This window comes from Schistocerca americana, chromosome 7 (genome assembly GCF_021461395.2).
Source record: "Schistocerca americana isolate TAMUIC-IGC-003095 chromosome 7, iqSchAmer2.1, whole genome shotgun sequence".
In the NCBI taxonomy this organism is placed as follows: Eukaryota; Metazoa; Arthropoda; class Insecta; order Orthoptera; family Acrididae; genus Schistocerca; species Schistocerca americana.
Genome location: NC_060125.1, coordinates 504,368,515 through 504,388,946, shown reverse-complemented (window position 1 = coordinate 504,388,946; position 20,432 = coordinate 504,368,515). Strand labels below are relative to the sequence as shown.

Genomic DNA, 20,432 nt, shown 5'->3' with positions numbered 1-20,432 from the left:
TAAGATTTTTTTATCAAAATATTTTATTATGAAAGCATTTTTAGCTGAATCTATGGAAATTTAAATTTGGAGTCTCAGTTAGAAACAAAAGATACATGTTTAACAGTTGGGGGTTGTACATTTTCTTGTACAAATGAAAACAAGAATGGATTTCCTTTTTAAATGAATAGATCAAGCTCGCATTGTAACAATTTAGGTACAGTAAGGAAAAGAATGTCTGATTTTGTTCTGTTAGGGTTTTATCAATTTTCTCAATAAGCTTTCTTTTACACGTTTTTGTTTCCTTTTACACATCCTTAAACCACAGGGTAAAAATTTTCTGGATCAGTTCCACCACTGGTTTCAAGTATGAGCTGCCACTACCTGCAGCAATGGTTCAACAATGGAGCACTGTAATAGGTGTGTCATAAACTAATAGCTTGCATGGTAACACACAAACTTCCCTCGTCCAAAAACTACGAATGTCCCAGACTGCTGAAGTGAAAGCTGTCATTGATTTGATGAGTGGCTGAATGTATTGTTGCCAATTAACAATTCACCCTCAATGAAGTATCAGTTCATTCTTGTTCACAACAGCAGTCATGTACAAGTTCAATCCTACAGTGGACCACAATATAGCAAGTCTGCATAGTTAGACAGCACAACAGAAAAATGTCAAATATAGTGGTCTCAAATGCCACTAGATATAAAACGTTGACTATATATACTGAAGAGAAACATGAACAGCAACAGCCATATCAGGCAGGTTTTGGGGTTCAAAGCACTGCCTCTACTTTACAGAACTTTAAAGGTCATATTACAAAGGGCACTTTTAATCATCTACAGGTGGTTCATATCTCCCAAATACATCTTTGTAGAGATTGCTGAACAGTAAGAGCATGGACCATGAACATAAGGAGTAAAAGGCAGAAGTGTGTACTGTCATCCCCCACAGAGCAGCATGTCCAACTGATGAACAATGAAAGTCTCCCTCAAATTGCCTTAAAGGGTTGATGTTCTTTGCGTGTATGCCTTACCCTCTAGTTACAGAATGCAGGTTACTTTGAGCAATTGAGAAAGTAATTAAGAAATAGAACTTACTTTCTAGTGGCATAGTACATATTGTATAGGTAAGTGCATTTGGGTACCAGTCATACAGCTTACAGATGTTGGCGAATCTGTAGGCTGAGACAAAAATGTCAGTAACAGTGGACTAAACTTACATCAGCAGTTACCATTAAAAAAGATAGTGAATTAGTTTGGTTCAAGCTATTATCCTAACACTTCCTGGCCCCATTTGGAAAGAAAAAGGCACGTATTTCACAAAGATGATAGATGGCAATGCTTCTCTGGTCTACATGTTCACTTAACCATGTCCCCACAAAATGGGTCTGAAATGTGTTCAATTGGCAACTTGTTTGTCACAGTCCTCCAGAAAAAGTTTTTAATTCTCTGCAGATCTTAATACAAACCGTGTGAAGAGAGGTTCTCCAGAAGCATATTGAAAGACACTTTGGCTCCATGTCGTGGCAATGAAAGACTGATTGTATCATGAATTTTTCAAAGCAGAGATCATACGCATTCTATTATTCCTACAATATAACAGAAGGAAAGTTGCTACTCACCATACAGCAGAGATGCTGAGTCGCAATAGGCACAAAAAGAAGATTCATATAATTATAGCTTTTGGCCTTACACACACACACACATAAACGCAACTTGCACACACGTCTGTAGTCTCAGAGAGCTGAAATCACACTGCCTCTCTGAGACTGCAGACGTGTGTGCAAGTTGCGTTTGCGTGAATGTGTGTGTGTGCGCGCGCATGTGCGTATGTGTGTCTACTGCTGACAAAGGCCTTAATGGCCAAAAGCTATAATTGTGTGAATCTTTTTGTTGCGCCTATTGTGACTCAGCATCTCCGCCATATGCTGAGTAGCAACTTTCCTTCTGTGGTATTACATTCCATCCTGGATTTTCCATTGTTTGATTCTATTATTCCTACATTTTTGTGCTGTTTTGTATGTAATATACTATTTAATATAAGGGGTAATCACAAAGTTTCCCTTTGGGAGCCTTGCTATAACATGTATGCAATCAGCGGAACTCCAATGTGGATATATAAACACCGACATGTAGGGAAGGGATTAGTGGGCTGTTTATGCCTTTCTGACATGCATGCGGTAAATGCGAAAATGTGAACTATGGTGACATTATTACCAAATGCAACAAAACAGAACCAAAATGCTGTCATTCTTTTCATGGCTACAGCAGGACAAACAGTGGCAGACATCCACTGGAGAGTGGAAAATGTATGTGCAGCACGTATGTCGAAAACCACCATTGTGGAATGGTGCGACAAGGAGTGCTGCTGCTTCATTGTAAAGCTTGTCCCCATATAGCAAATGTCACAAAACAGAAGATGCGCCAACTCCAGTGGGAGACACTCGAGCAGCCGCACTATAGTCAGATCTTTCCCCATGCAGTTATCACTCCTCCCGTCCCTTAAAAAAGGTTTTGCAGCATCAACAACCCCCTTCAGATGAGGATGTGCAGCAGCAGGACATGGTGCTTTGCCAAACGTGTATTTTCAACCTGGTGCATCGGCAGGATGATTGCCTCAATGCTCACAGCAATTATGCCTGATTAACACACCGATTTGGGATTGTACAACTTTCAAACAGAAACTTTTTGATCACCTCTTATATTAAGTCACATGTATGACACATCACTGTTTGCAATTTTCACAAACTTTAGTGTAACAAAGTAACTGATAGCCTCATAATTTAGTATAAATTGTGAAAAGCACACAACAGACCTTTAAACAGATATTCTCATGTTAGAAACTTGTTACATTAGCAGTGGCAGAATATGGCACAAAACTGAAGCTGATAAAGCACAAAAATCTGGCACGAACTAAGTAAATGTTGCCAGCTCACACTAATGTACATTTCTAGAAATTGGTAGATTGAAGATAAGCAGTTACAAGAACAAAATTTCAGTTATTACTTGCATGCACAATTATACAGTTCAAGCACAAAATTCAATATCAGTAGCAAAGGTGTGCAGAAATTTGGGTAGGCATGGCCACAAGTAGCAATGTTATTCGCAAAAAGCTGTTCTTCAAAGATTTTAGCAATAAATTACCTGGAGTATGATTTTCCAGAAGAAGCCAAAGGCGAGAATGTCACTTCAAAAAGCTGATCCATTCCTTCAATATTTGTTACAAAATAAAGAAATTTCTGCTTAAATATCTCAACTGTATGAAGAAGAACTGCATTATAATCAGCTTTTCCATGAGCTATAAGATTCAACTGTTCTTCTACAGCAGATCGCATTGTGGGCAAGACCAGCTCCGGATCAATCTAACAAAATGGCAAAAATACAGATAGCTTCAAATATCATACTGTGCTTCAGTTTTGTAATCAGATTTAAAGGCTTCAAAAATGAAAATGCATTCAGCCAACAACAATGAAATACAAACAAATAATATAAAGCTGTTAAACACGTAATGTTAAATTCAACATCACATATTGGAGTCCATACAGCCAAAATGAGATGAGACTCCAGTTTAAATCAAACACCACACTTCTCTCTTTTTCTGATACAGACTGCAAAATGCTTAGACTGCTTTCACAGAATCAATATACCTAAATCACATTCAACAGAATTAATGTTCAGTAAAACACATCACTGTGAGAAATCAGCAATATTAGAACAACATCTGTTGGCTTGCAGCACCTCTCTGCCAAATTTCAAGATGTACATCAAAGTTATTTTAATTTAACAAAACAACAGTCTTTCAGATTTTGATCCCAGATGATAGAAGTTTGAGTTCACAAATCTCTGTTTCCAGTGAGTATTAAATGAGTACACAGTGTCGTTAAATGGCAGTGTACAAAAACAGCTCACAGGAATATCTTTATGGATACTTTAGACCCCCTCCTTTTCTATCCCGCTCTGCAGAAGTATAGTACCATTTATGACCATTCACAGCAGAACAAACAAGTGGTTCCTGTGGTCAGTGAACAGATGATCAGAGTGAATAACTGGCTGGGAGCAAAGTCTAGAGAGTAGGAAAAGCTGTTGGAAGTGTGCACAACCAGTCCTCGTAGCAATCTGAATCAGAAAACATAAACATAGACAATGTTGATAACTCTACCATCAATGGCACGTATTGAAGGGTTCAGAGAGTGGTTAGAACTTCTGGATAAGTGCAGCATTCTCGCTTCAGTGGATGGGCTCATGTAACAGGAGAGTGGCGGCATCCTCCACAGGAGCAAGCTGAGGGTGTGATATGAAGCTCGAGTATCTCTGACCTTTCCCACTCAATCAATCAATGCATATGATGACAACACTACTTGTTGCCTGGAATTGAGAAAATTATTTAGTTAACAAGATCTTTTGATCATCCTGGCTGCTATGAAAGTCTTAGCTCATAAAGATATGACAATATATTGAATTGAAATAATATATGACTTAATGACATGCAGTTTTCCTGATGACTGTCACTGGAATCTGTGTAGTTGCTTTAAATGAACTATTCATGCCATATTCTTTCAGAAAAAGAGAAATATTTTAAAATGTAACATGAATTTAAGTATTAAACAGTCTTATCTGAAAGTATTTGTCCAGAATGTACCCACATATGAAAATAAAACGTCGATAATGAGTGGCATAGGCAAGAAGAGAGTAGAAGTTGGAAAAATGCTTAAGATTAGAAGGTAGATTGAATAATTAATGAAGAGGTACTGAATTGAATTTGGGAAAAGAACGTTATGGCACAATTTGACTCAAATAAGGGATCAGTTGATAAAACACTTTCTAAGGCATCAAGGAACAGTCCATTCGGTTATTGATGAAAGAGGGGAGGGGGATAAAAAATGTAGAGGGAGAACAAGTTTTGACTACAGCAAGCATGTACAAGTAGCTATAGATTACAATAAATATGCAGGAATGAATAGGCTTGCAGAGGATATACTGGCATGTAGAACTGAAATCAATCAAAGCCTTTGGACTGAAGACCTCTGCCACAACAATGTACTATACAAAGAAAATCAATCTTTGTCCTCTATTTGAATTATTACTCATGATTTTTTTTTTTAATTTTTTATGTTTGCCTTATTGGCTTTACATTTGAAATGAAGATTCATCTTGTTGAGCAGGTATAGGAAAATGGATCAGTTGTGAACAATGAATAAGAGTTTTGACATTTGCACAAGGAATGAAAGGTAACCACAGAAAAATTTGAGCTGAAATGTTCAGACAATATTCCAGACATACTCCTGAATGCAGTATCATATTTTTCCTAGTACTGTTTCCTGTTCATCAGGTAAAGGCAAACACGGTCAGGAGGTTGTGAGTAGTTCGTTAATTGTTTTGATAGCACCCATGCAAAAAAATCAAAGTTAAAAAAAATGTTTACACTATCCACTTATCAACATACGTGTGTGGGTTTAGATGCAGGGGAGGACGAAACTGAGGAATAAGCCTTATGAAATCTCAAACAATAACTCTACTATGACAAGAAATCGAAATTGTAATCAAAATGGCAGTCTGTTCAAAAGTGAACACTGTGAAATCAAAATCTGCTACTGAGTAATGTTTCATATCATATTGTGTTGATCCTGGCCCCATTCATTGAAACAAGCTCCCATCATCCTCAACATGCTGTCCGCAAGGTGGTTGTGATGTGGCTACCCAAGAGTGTTCCACTCTTCAATAGCAGCCCTCCTGAGGTAATTCACTATATCAGGAAGTATACTGTGAAGACTAATAAGTTTCAACTTGTCCCAAGCATCCTACATGGGTTCATGTCAGCAGGTGCTGTAGGTTGTTCTATTCAGTTGATTTCTTCCTCCTGGAGGAAGGAGTGCACAGTGTGCTCATGCTTTACCATCTTGAAACATTAATCCATTGCAAAAATGCTGACTGCAGGATACTGCACCAACATTTCACAGCCTTCAAATTACTGCCAATAACTGATGAGATGCATTCATGATAGTGAACAAAAATATGACCGGCTCACCTCCCTGCTGAACCAGTGGGCCTGCAAAGCTGAAATACGCACTGATCCCTGGCCACCTCCACACTCTTGCACAACAGTCATCGGACATCAGACAAATCCTGCACTTGTCAGTGAAGAGGGTATCACTAATTCAAGTTCCATTTCAGGTGTTGTCTTGCCCACCTCCTTCATGAACCATGGTGTTGGGGCATTTTGTCTCTCATGGCAGTTGTTGAATTTTCAAATAACATCACAAAGCCATGCACTAATTCGACATGCAACTTTCCATGCTGACAACAGTTCTTGTCATAAAGTGACAATGCACATGTGGTCTAAGGTTGAATTGACTCCTCAAGGCTTATAGGAAGATGAGCACTGTACACAGACTGCTTTGTACCATTCACAATTGAAGAGAGAATGCAACCCACTGAACTACTCTGAGAATGCAGGTTGCTTTAATCTCAATAATGCAGGAGTCAGTACATAGTAATTTCCTGTGGTTAAAAGAATATTGAGAAAGCGGTTATCTTTTTTAAACACACACACACCCACACACACTTTATCTACATCAAATCACTCTACACTGAAATAAAGACAACATATATCTGAAAGACCAGTCAATGTACTTAAATTATTTCTGGAAGTTTGACAATAGGATTAACATCCACCCATCTATCAAACTTTTTTAATTAGGAGAAATAACACCATTTCAAATTTACTGAGGCTGTGGAGCCCAGCCAGAAGAAAATGATAGGTGTACACTTGAGTTTTTTTTTTTTTTTTTTAAAAAAAAAAGAAAAGACCTGAACACTTTGAACAACTAGATATATGACATTCATATTCATAGGACATGTACATTAGTATGCTCTGCAGAAATGATTAGCATTTGAACCATGTCAGAATGCGGGTGCAAGATCAACATCGATTCATGGTGCAACACCACCTACTGGTATAATGTACCTGCACCTTGTTGTGACTCGCCGATCATTCAAAGCGCCGCCGCGCAATTACGCGCGTCCTCTACGTGTGGCACTGTCTGCCGGCCATGTAGCAGCTGCGCCACTAAAGCGGCCAGCCGAGCAGCGGCCGCTAGACTGGGACTCAGTGCTCATTCAAATGCTAACATGTACACATGTCTTGTTTGTCAACTTACACTGTGACTTATATGTGTTGTGTCATTCTGAAATATATTTGTTAAACTTGACGTTATACCACACCTCTCATTGTCGCCATAAACTGAAGGTAATGGATCAGTGTGACTTGAGCAGAGGCACAGGATGCCTCACAGACATAGCACAAACTGTACCTCCAAATCAGTGAGTTTCAAAGAGGGTGCATTATTGGCATGAGAGAATGTGATGCATCCATTCAAGAAATTGCTGCTTGTGTAGGATAAAGCCTTTTGGCAGTGCAACCGATGTGAGCAGAATGGTTCACGGAAGCTCATAAAACACAACAAGATGGGTCAAGTCACACCACCCAGATAACCCTTTCCTCTGACCTCCCAAGGAGATCGAAACTGCAGGACAAATCTGCATCCTCCTCAGCTCTGGCATAACAAAGGAATAGTGTAACATGCCGTACACTATCAGGAGTGACAGTCTACCACCATTTATTATGACATGGGTCACGTGCGTGTCATCAACTTCTCTGCCTACCACCGAGTGAGGTGGCACAGCGGTTAACACACTGAACTTCCATTCAGGAGGATGACGGTTCAAAGCCACGTCTGACCGTCCTGATTTAGTTTTACCGTGATTTCTCTAAATTGACTCAGGCAAATGCCAGGATGGTTCTTTTAGAGGACACAGCCAACTTCCTTCCCCATCCTTCCCCAATGACGCCGCTGTTTGGTCACCTCTCCCAAATAAACCAACCAACCTCTACCTATCTTTGACAAATGTGAAGAAACATGCTAGATCACAATGGTGTATGGACTGATGTCACAAGGGACAGGAATGGCATTAGATAGTGCTTTCGGATGAATCCAGGTTCTGTTTGTTTGAAAATGTGGGCCACATTTTGGCTTGCCGCAGACAGGGGCAGTGGCATCACAGTGACTGCATTCGCACAAGACCTACACCGCCAACTCAAGGTATTATGGTGTGGAGTGCTATATGGTACATCTTCAAATCACAGATGGTGCAAGCCCAGGGCATCCTTTCTTTACAACACCCCAGATACCATTCTTCAGCAAGACAATGCATCACCAGACTTGTAGCCAATTAAAAATGTGTGGGATATGGTAATATGACAGGTGCCATGCTGTGACACAAAGCAAACCATCACACAAGAATTTTGGAACCAGCTGAACGCAGCATGAATAGCTATACCACAGGATGCCATTCACGCCTTATTCATGTCGATGCCATCATGCATGGAACAAATTATCAGGGCGCATGACGGACCCTGTACTTACTATGCAACAGGAAACATACTGAACTGAGGTGGCTGAAATGCTAATCATTTCTGCAGAACATACTAATGTACATGTCCTATCCCTAGTTGTTCAAAGTGTTCTATATTTTTCTCAACATGATGTACTTAATTCACATTCTCTGTTCAGTTGTCAGTGGTGTTATCCATAGCAATAAGTTATTTTTAATTAATATTCAGTAAATTTTTATTTCTGTTTAAAAATAATGAAGCCTATATCTGCCTCATAAGCAAATACATTAACACGTTAGTACCACACTGGACACAGGTATTTGGCTTGGTTTTACACAGTGGCATTAATTTTTTTTTTCTAAGTAAACTTATTATTTTGGTGTGACTTTGGTTCTTTATGCTCTAACTGCATTACATAGATCTCCCATCTGACAGTGGATAGTGATTCCAGCTTCTGTGCAGACAAATGGGGGTTGCAAAGTATGATCCAGTCAATGTTCAGATCTGGTAATTATAGGTAACATTCATACAAGTACAGTGTGGTTCAAAAAAACATTTACAAACTGACATGGCACATCTGGCTTACAACAAGGATCAGTAATTACATAAGAACCGGGTGTCACAAATGCCATGATAGGGCACTATAATCACAATACAGCTGGCATCATCGGACAGAAGAGGTTCTGAGAAGTTTGGAAGGTAGGAGACGAGGTACTGGCATAACTGAAGCTGTGAGGACGGGTCGTGAGTAGCGCTTGCCTGTGAAAAGCAAAGGTCCCGAGTTCGAGTCTTGGTCTGCACACAGTTTTAATCTGTCAGGAAGTTTCATATCAGCGCACATTCGCTGCAGAGTGAAAATCTCATTCTGGCATCATCGGACACTGCTTAATTGTGCCATACATTCTCCGCATCAGATTTCAGAATGATGGAGTCCCTGCACATTTCAGCAGAGAAATGAGGGTACATCTGCAAGCAAACTTTCCTGGCCACTGGATTGGTCACATTCGGCCAGTCGCATGGGCACCACAATCACACACTCTGTTTCCAATCAATTTTTTCCTGTGGGGGTATCTGAAGGGCCTTGTGAATGAAACACCTGTTATATCACCGGATGACCTAATGGGCCAGATTGTTGCAGCAGCAGCAGCAGTATGTCTTTGAGATACACCAGGTATCTTTGAGAGGGTGTGCTGTTTAATGCAGTGTCGATATCAGGCGCAACTCGATGTGTCTGCACAAAACTTTGAGTATCTCTTGTAGCGGGCATCAATTGGCAGCACGTGACTTAACAACTGTAATAACATTTAGTAGCCCCAGATGGCCTCTGTGACCTCTGTTTCCTATATGACTACTGATCCTTGCTGTATGCCCAATGTGGTGTGTCAGTTTGTAAATGTTTTTTTGAATCACCATGTATAGGGCTCAATCATATGTTTAGAAGGAAGCTGTCCTTTGGATCGTAACAACACAAGTGATTCAAACTAACAACAAAATGAATATGAAGTTTCAAATGATATTACTATGATGCTACTTGTTACATTGTACATTTTTCTTATGTTTGCAAATGTTCAACAATTTCTGAACAATGTCATGCTGTCCTTATATAAATTATCCACATGTTTGTGCCTGTCATTCTCATTTCAACTGCTACACATATAATGTCCAATTAACACATTTTACTCACACCTAAAATTGAAACACATACACAAAAATAAACACTGAATTAAAAAAATTGTTTCAAAAGGAAGCTGCAAATAAAGATTTTTTGTACTTATTTCAGGTTTTCTCTTTTTTAAAGTAAACTGAGTGCAGTAGATCAGTAATAGATATACACACCTTCTGATACCCATGTACTAACACAATTCCAAGAGGTGTAGGGATAAGCCTGCGACCAGTTCCCAAAGATACATAATTACGCTGACAAATGTTGTTGATGTGGACAGGAATAGAGGCATCTGTGCCAATCCCATGTTTCTCCATCAGAGTAATTACTTCCGCTTCAGTCAAATAATCAGGTGGGCATGTTTGTCTCTCCACAATTTTTGCCTGAAAAAAGAATAACAGGTTGCACTTAACTAAGAAATTTACAACAGTTAACATCTTTCTAACTCCTCATTTTATGTATTTTCTGTCACTGCTTGGTCACAACACTGATTATCAATATCTTCTCAGTGTACAAATTCCATTACTGTGACTAAATAAAAGGGTGGTTTGGTTGTTTGATACATTTTTTTTTTTTAATTTTATTTTTGAAACATGTTCAGTGGTCTATAATATATATTTTGTTGCTTACTATATTAATATATTTCATATATGACAACATTAAAACAAAGAAATTTTTCAGTGTGGTGATAACTCTTAATGAAATTTACTCTCCAGATTTCTCCTTTGAACATGAAAATATTTCGTTGACGCCCACATACATAGGGTGAAACAGTCATCGTAATAAGAGAAATCAGAGCTTGCACAGTAGATTAAAGTGTTCATTTTTCCGCATGCTGTTTGAGAGTGGAACAGTAGAGAAATAGTGAGAAAGTGGTTCGACGAGACCTCTGCAAGGTACTTAAGTGTGAATTGCAGAGTAGTTATGTAAATGTGATGAAACAGTCCTGAACACACTTAAACATACTTTTTTCATTATTTTTAGGTTTAAAACAACTTTTGGTGCAAAAGGCATGTGCTTTAAATAGTTTTTCATTTCACTTGCAATTCTGTGTGGAATAACATAAAAAATATGACATCCTGGACTGTATAGAATATGCACAGTTCCATTGTGGCACTATGTACAAAGGACCACAGAAAATTGAAAGTGGAATAAGGAACTATTAAAAACACAGATAATATGTGCACCCCAAGTAATTAAAAAAAAAAAAAACTGTTTTACGCATCATCGTCATCTTCTCTTCAGGTATTAGGCAAGAATTGCCTGTTAGGGTACCCATCTCTGTTGCAGCCTTCCTCTGTCTGTTCTCCCATAGTACTTAAAATTTCTTGCCTTTAAGGGAAGTCTCTCACTCTCCGTCCTTTGTAGATGTTTGTTCCATTTTGTTCTGTAATCTGTAATTTTATCATTGAGGCCAAGGGTTTGCAGTTCTTCTCTAATATCTTGATTTCTTAGCCTGTCTTCTCTTGTGCAACCCTTAACATCTCTAAGGAATTTCATTTCTTCTGCCTGAATCCAGCTTTCTTGCTTCTTAGTAATCACCCATGTCTCACAAAAAGGCTAAAAACCATGTCATTATGTACTTAATCTATAAATCTAGTAAGAAACAGAATATGTATTAGTAAGTGAGAAACCCGGCACTGCCCGGGTATTTATTTATACCTGTGCCTGATATTTCATATACGTGGGATTTATTTTTGACTTATAATGTTGGTAACAGTCTGACTGGAGACATGAATGAAGGGCTTTTTTTCTTCATTAACAAGGGAGAGGGCCATGTAGAATTGCCTGTGTGAGAAACAATTAACACTATGGTCCATCCCCACAAAATGCAGCATCTATCCTTGCACTTTAGTTATGGTCATGGCATAATATAAGCTCACTAGGAATTGTACATTTCTTGAGCAAAATGGTGAAGAGGTAGGAGGATGCAGGATCGGGGCTATAAAACCTCATTTGCCTGCACAACTTCCTGTTAAAATTTCATCAACTTCTATGATGTCACATTTGAGAGAAGTAACTGCAAATCTCTGAGAGTGAATGGTTCTGAAATTCAGACTTACATCACGCCTCGCTTTCTGAAGGAGTTTCAAAAGAGTAAGTTAAAGCCTGATTGCTCAAGCCACAGTAAATCCCACCTCACAATCTTCATTGGATTCTTGAGACCACACAGTTCTCAGCCTTTTAACTGCTCTGGTGCATTCACAAAGATGTAACCATTTTCTAAGCATTTTTATTTGTAAACAAAACAAAATAAAAATGTAACGAGTAGGAAACGTAACAAGTAGGCACCCAAATCGCATAGCCAACTTATTAAGTTCATTTCTCCTGGAAAATAGTGTAAATAAAACCTATCCAAAGAAGCAAATCAATGTTGTTAAGTTTTTAATACAAAAAGCAAAATCAGCAAATCCATAAATCCTAGCAGAGTAAATTAGCTGCTATTTTGAATTTCAAAGATAAGATTGTTCAGCTTAATTGTGTCACTGACATAAACTTTGGAAAATACACCTGTCAGTGAGTTAAAAAAACACTAATAATGCCATGTACTGGTTCTTCAGTGTATTACACAGTGATGATTAAACATTTGAACTACCAAGCTAAGCACACAATTTTAGAAAAAATGTAAATTTACGATTTTTTAACATGTTTCAATTTTGATGAAACAGATTCTATATTTTGCACTTTTACAATTTTATTATTAGAGTAGATAAGCCACCAAAGATACTTGAAATGCAACCAGCAATCAAACAAACAACATTATTTAGTCACAGCGACAGAATTTATTCACATAGAAGATATTAACAGTTCTTGTAACTGCCAATTAATTTCTAAACTGCTCCAATTTTCTATGTGGAAGAAAAGTACCTCAATAGTAAATGGATACAAAGTCTTACATCATGTAATGCAGCTTCTTCACCAACAGTAAAGTCAGGGATAATTTCATCCTTTCCCAAAGCCTGCCAGTGCATAATAGTTGTGTAACCAGGATCCAACAATGTTTTCCCAGTGCAGGTGAAAATTTCTGTGCCAATAGAAAATGCCACTGTTGTGCTTAGATATTTGCAGTCACGTGAAACCTGAAAGATATATTTCATTAAAAAATAAAAATTAGCAGTAGCTGTAGGTATCAGGACTTGCATACAAATTGTGTGTGTGCACATGTGTGCATTTATTTCAGACCATTACAGTAACAGGAAGTATTTAAGGCAGCAATATTTAATGAAATCCTCCTGGGCTAACCATGAAAAAGTGTTGGATATCATTATCATTGCAGACACAGCCATTATCCAGCTAGAAGAGTATGTCACTTTGACATCAATAAAATGCACAAAGAAATGGACTGGTAGACATTCAGTAGGTATGTTCTGTTCTGTGTTAACTCAATGGATAGCACACATAAACAATCATAATAAGCTCTGGCTTGTGACATAGCAATCTGAATAGGTTCTGTTTGTCACTGCCAAAGCCAATCTGGAACTTGTCACTGTCCCAGTCAACATGAAACTCAGACTACCATCACTAACGCTAAAATGAAATCTGTTACAATAGTTGAACACAACTGCATGCCATTTGTGCCTCCAATTTCTTCTTTCATTACAGCATAAGAGATAGGCTGCATAGTGACACAGAGTGGCACCCAGCAACCATCAAATGATTCCCAATAGTCCTCTCTGGCCATCTGAATGCAGCAGTGATCCTAATTTGTACTGTGGTCACCATGTGATTAGTCTCGTGACACGTGTCGGGTGTGATTCTTTATACTGTTGCCATCCAAAAACAGTACCACAAGTACGAGCACCACCTACATCTATTCTGTTCTATAGTTGTAACTCTTATCCAGTGTGTTCTTCTTTCTTTATTGAATCATCCACCTTCTCACAGACCCACAACACACTTTCGGTAAAATTCAGTTAACGACACTACATTTGCTTGTTGACACAGTCCTGGCATGTCCACAACATTTTACACCTCTGTGACTCAGTGCACTAGATCACTACTACAGAATATCAAATACAGCTGTTACAGCTTCAGTTTTTTTTGTGTTCTGTAAGAGGTTCCTACCCCACTCATACAATGGTACTGCCTTTATCAGTGACTTGTGCAAATATTGTTTTTCTATGCCACATATTTAAGATAATCCACTTTATCAAAGTAGGATTGGAGGTACTTTATATACAGCAAGAAGAGGAGAGAAACCAGTATCAAACGATGGGGCATCGAGCACCTGAATCTTACTTTAGCAGTGTTCTTTTGAGCGGCATTTGTGTCCCACTGCATAAGGCAAGAAAGTATAAAGTGAGATAGATCCCAGAGAGTAACTAATCCTGCAATGTTGCAGGCAAATGTGACAGGCTTAAACTGAATTAAAAAATGCTGTCCTCTAATCCAACCACCAAATAAGCGATAACTGAACACATGGCTCTGTCATCAAAGGAAATATTTAGCACGATAATGGAAATTATAGAATGATAATAACAACTGACGTGTGTGCATTTATGTGCAGGTGTACACACAGGGAAGGGATGGTTGCGTGCTGGTGGTGAGGGAGGGCGGATGTGGAGAGAGGAGGGGGTGTGCATGTGTGTGCACAAGTGCATGTCTGAATTACAGCTGTTATGTACAAGCACATCCCCACATCTATCTGCGAACACATCACACTGGACACTTTGCACTGGATTTCCAATCCAGTACAACTTTAATGTTCTTCAGCACCTTCCACATAAACCTGATCTTACCTTGTAATTCAACTTCATTTCTACAAATTAAAGTTTAGATGAAAATAACTGATTTCCTACAAAGGACAATCTGCTGCAGACAATGTAAAATGTACAACTTCCAGGTAATATGCAGGGAAAAGAATGGACTTCCTTAGAAAGGTAACATGATGAACATGTATATTGGAAACCATTTTACAAGAAGCAATATCAATCAGGCTGTACTATAAAATTTTATCATCATCTTTTGTGGCTAGGTTGGTTTTATAAGTTTTTTGTGGAAAATAATAAGCAGAACATGCAACATAATACATACATTCTTATATAAAAGTAAGTAAACAAAGTTATAAGGCTAACTTACAGTAGCAATGAAGTGCCTTGTTATGTAATCATAAAGTCTCCATGCATCATTGTCCAAGTCGCCCTTGTTAGCCAGTTTCATGGGTGTTATTGGGGGATGGTCACCAGCATCATGGCCTTTACGAGGTTTGTTTATGCCATCCGCCAGTATTTCACGAACCTCAGCTCCCCACACTGAGCTGTGTTGTTGTTGCTTCAGCACTCCCCTGGTTTGTAAAGATATACACGTAGCGTTTCAATATTGCTTCCACTGAGTTATAAGACAAAGTTGGCAGATAACATGCTTATACAACAATTTTTTTATTACTGTTGTTAAAGTTATAAAATTATGTTTGGGGGCATATCTAAAGGAAGCTGGTGCCGTTTAATGCCACTCACAACTCTGTACTAAATTTAACAAATAAATATATTCAGATCTTACTGCTAACAGTGAATATTCCAGATTGAGACATTTGAGGCTGCACTGGAGAGCTTACTGAAATGAACATCTGTGTCAGGTTCAAAGTATGTCTTGGTGTGGGACTTAAACATGCAAGTAATGATCTGCCAACTGAGAACTTGGCACACTTCACATATTGAGACAGTTCCATCCTATCATTAAATTTCTCCTGCTGCTGTTTCTTCTATAATAATCTACCGTTTTATTTGTAGCCCTCAGATATATCATTCTGAAATTAATTATTGGTGTGTGGTTAAGATATCTGCCATCATACTATCTGTTCTAATACTAGACTTGCAAGATTCACAGAAATAGTTATGTGGAATTTGGAAGAACAGATGAGAGTTGGTACCAGATTGAAACTTTGATTAATCTAAGTTTTATACCCATAGACTAAATGGGCCCATGAAAGGCACCAGTTATAATTCATGTCAAACAATTTTAAACGATCAAAAAGACTTGAAGTAAAGTGTTGTTGCATCTTTGCCAACAATCAAGTTTTGTGGAGGGGGAGTAGTGACAGTAAAATATTCAAACACTAGTTATATATTCACTTGATAAAACATTCTCTCTGATGCTGTACTGACTCAGTACAAAAGTTAGTTCTGAAATTTGTTAACAGAAGACAAAAGAAATGCCACCTGCCAAATAAGCTATGCTCCTAAGGGTTTGTCCCCTAGTAACCATAATCATCAACAAAGTAGCATGTGAATATTCTGCAATCTACTTCATTTACAAAGAACTTAATCTTCTTCTCACTTCTTCAAAAGAACCACAGTGTTGAACCTATTTCCCAGAAGTGTACTTACACATTTATTACACCCTCTACGTAGTGAATAGAAGAGAAAGTGTGCTGGCTCCCCTAGTTCACTGGAGCCACCATGATATTTTAGTAACACTTATGGTATTGTGCAACTCTTATTGCTTGATGAACCACATAACCTGCCTCAAGATAAATCAACTTTAATTTGCTGAGTCCATTTCTAGAAGCTTTGGCACATGTTGCTAATCTGACTGAGCTTCTGTGGGGATATGTAGAGCAAACAGTATTTGCTTATAGTTGCTAGTTACAAAACTCTGTCTGTGTTATTTTGTCCAAATTTCTAGCATTTGGTTTATGTATGTTAACAAGCATTCACTTTTAAGGCCCGTTCACATGCAACGATATATCTGCGCAAATGTCTGCGCACATCACATTTGCGCAGACAGATCGTTGCGTGTGGAAAGAAGATTTGCACCAACCTGAGGTGTGTGCAAACCTGGAAGTTGGAGTTGGAGGTTTGAGCGAAACCTCTCAAATCTGTGGGTTCAAACCACATCTGCGCAGACAAGTTGGAGCGTGTGGACAGGAGATCGCCGCAAATCCGGTGCGAAACAGCTGTTTGCTCATTCTAGTGTTTGAATTTGTGCACACAGGGCATTAAAATGGCTGATAACTCGTCAGTGTTCTCGAGAGTTTGTTAGTGAATTCATTGAAATATATAGAAACCACCCATGTTTGTGGTAGATTAAAGTAAAGAATATAGTGACTGACACAAAAAGACAGCACCATACAATGCTCTAATTGAAAAATTGCGCGCAGTTGACGCCTCGGCAAACAGAGAAACAGTAATAAAAACAAAAAAATTCGTTGCGAACTGTTTACTGAAAAGAGTTATCCAAAGTTCAGAAATCTAGAAGATCTGGTGTAGGAGTAGATCAAATATACCAGTTAACGTTATAGTATTTTGATCTGCTTGGCTTTCTTAAGGTTCGCCCTGCAAATCTCGCAGTAAATTTACGTGAGAAAACTGCTTTCGCTTTAGCAGCCACTGTCTACACCATTTTGACCGCTTTCTCTGTTTCCTGCGGTTGGTCTGAATGTTTTTTGCAACACAAGTTGCGAACACAGACCATAACAGAACTTCCTCCATTTCTATATTTCAAAATAACTGAATTAAATTTTTGACGTTTACGGGGAGCGTAGTCGCTTGCCACTAATTTCTTTTCTACACCGACAGATGGCGGGCGAGTACTAGATTGGGGTTTGTGTCGTGTGAACACACCACATTTGCAGCGATCTTTTGCATGTACAGACATCTGCGCCAATGTCTGCGCAGACAGATCATTGCGTGTGGACCGGGCTTTATATTCACAGTTTTTACCAGATGACAACAACAGTTTTACAGGCTTATAAACACATGTAACTTGTGCAAACCAAGGGCATTTATTACTGATGGAGGATTGTTGCAACTCAGAGAACTCACGATGTTGAAATCTCATTCAAATGGTTCCAATAGAAGTTTAACTTTTCTTGTTCGAAAAATTCAGCCTGCCTGAGCATTTGTATTTTGTTGTTCCCAAAAATAGTTGCCATCTACCTTCACAGCATTTGTATTGATTCCACAAGGGTACCTGATACCCTTTACTAAATTTCTGAGGTGTGTTTATAACAGAATAGCAATAATTTATATTTGAGATAATGTTCATATCTCTTTGAGCAACTTAATTTTTAGGAGTATGCTGTAGGTAAGAAACTCATTATAATACAGCATTCACTTATTATGGTGTAACTGGCATCTACTTAACATTGTGTCAACTATGAATGTCTGTTTTTATTAAGTTTAGGACATCTAGGTCAAGGAGATCTGAACAAGCAATCTTTCGTTAAACCCTACCGTGTTGAGTTTCAAATAACGCAGCTGCTCATAGTTCATTTGATTCACGCACTAATATTTGTTTATACAAAATGGATGGCACCTCGTGTATCCTCTGCGACTGTCACAGACTTAATCGATTTTATTTTGCTGTTTTTGCTCTTTTTTATTTAATGCTTTTTGTTAATCTTAAAATAATCTGTACATGTCAAAACTGAAAATATTTAATAATATTTAAATGATAACATTCTGCAAGAATGAGAGTTTAAATATGTATAGATGAGTAGCAGGTTTCAAAGCAATGCCAGTTACGGAAAGATGGTTGTGGCTGGTGGATGGCATAGAAGGAAGGAAAATTTGGATATAACATACCATCGACATGAAGGTAATTAAGAAACTCAGTGCAAGCTCAGACTTTTCCAGGAATATGGAACAAAATTGGGTGTGTACTTGCAAAGGAACCATCTCATCATTTGCCTGAAGCGATTTAGGATAGTCAATGCAGATTTCAACTGTTATCCTCCAGAATGAGAGTTCAGTGTACCAACAACTGTACTGCCTTATTCAGTATGTGCATAGCTGGTGAATTTGTAGCCATGGTCATACAGACTGTTTTCCAGTGTATTGTGGACTGTAAAAATAATGGGCAAGGCGCATTTAAATGAACATACATTGGATTAATTTTCTAAGCAATATTATAAAGACTGTGATATTGGAATAGTGCAAAGAGATATGTCTATTAATGAGACTGTTTTCAAGGGACTCTTTTTGTGAACTAATGAACTGTAGAGCAATGTGAAAGCAGTGACTAAAAGCAGAGGTCTAGCAAGTGAACTGATTTTAATACTGAGCACATACTGTGAACTGTGCACCATATGCAAAAGCTACACCGTTCCAGCAATAGTCACAAGTGTTTATTACATGCAGTGATGTTGGCAAACATTACATCTTTCAAGACAGACTGCATTTGCTCTGCATTGCTGACCACCAGTGCTTAAAACGACATGTAAATGGTGAGTTCTTTTTACTGGAGCTCCAATCTATCACTTTCAAGATGAAGGCTGCATTGGCATTGTTTAACAAGGCTCACAGTTACTGGAATATGTTTGCGGACCATCAGTGTGCAATAATTAATCACCATTCCTCATTGTTGTTAACCACTTCATATAACATAACAACAAAAGTGTATAAATAATTTTTCCAAGAACTGCAATAAAATTGAATTCACTGTGTAAAACTTTTCACAGCAAAATGTAAATGCAAGTAGTATCTGTTTGCGATACATTCTTTTAGCACTTACATGCATAGCATATTCTTAATTCTTGAAGTAATACAAAGCATTTTCTTTAATTTTGCTGTTATGATTTATTACATGTAAATTGATAATACTACTGTTTATACAACTGCTCTTTTTTCTGTAGATTTGGAGACACACTGCAGTACATTATACAGTATTTTATTCAAAGTGGTAGTAAAATGTGAGCATTTAAAGTGTTCACCATTAAGCCAGTCAACTCTGACCAGTCGGAGCAGAGTAGGTAGACTTTCAGTACTAGACCACTTATACAGGGGGCAAGCTTTACATCTGACAGTGGTGTGTGAGTAAAGTATGTTTACACATAAAAACTGTTATGTTATTGTATACCAGAACACTGGAACAACTTTTCTGCTTGTGGGTGAGTATTACTGATTATTCTACTACAAGTGAGAGTATTATTTGGTTCATTCTGGAACAGTCAAATTTTAGAAAATGTTTTAGTTATTCAAAAATTAAATGCAATGGATATTTTTACTAATTTCATTGGTGGGTGATCAAGCTTCTTTGTTTTTATTTAACATTGTTCACCAGATTTCACTTTTATTTAACAGTTTGATTAAATTTTGTTGAATTTTTGCTCAAACACTATCAGTACTGCCAGGGGTATTAATTAAGAAAAAGGGGAGGGAGGCACAATCTTGTTTTTGCTGCATGTCCTATGCTGCCTGTGTTAACACCCAGCAAGTCAGCAAACTTCCTCTCTTCTACACACCACACCATGTATCACTACAAACAGTGACACCTAGGTTTTTGAGATATATCACTGACTCTAATCATTTACAATTGTTACTGTACTTAAATTCCACACAGTATTTCTAACTGATGATAAGCACTAAAATATATTGCATTTAGGCAATGACATTGATTTGATGCTTTTGATTGCCATGAGTATCAATTTGGTGTAAATATTCTGGAATTTCATAC

General features: G+C 38.0%; 1 protein-coding gene across 1 annotated transcript in view; it reads right to left on the bottom strand.

Annotated features, from left to right (window-relative positions):
- Positions 1 to 20,432, bottom strand: part of LOC124622515 (DNA topoisomerase 3-beta-1) — a 125,592-nt gene that overhangs the window by 37,958 nt on the left and 67,202 nt on the right. The window contains exons 8-11 of the mRNA XM_047148238.1: positions 15,117 to 15,321; positions 12,935 to 13,117; positions 10,211 to 10,420; positions 3,127 to 3,344 (exon numbers count right to left, since the gene is read on the bottom strand). Coding sequence (XP_047004194.1) covers positions 3,127 to 3,344; positions 10,211 to 10,420; positions 12,935 to 13,117; positions 15,117 to 15,321 — 816 coding nt within the window. The remainder of the gene's footprint in view (positions 1 to 3,126; positions 3,345 to 10,210; positions 10,421 to 12,934; positions 13,118 to 15,116; positions 15,322 to 20,432) is intronic.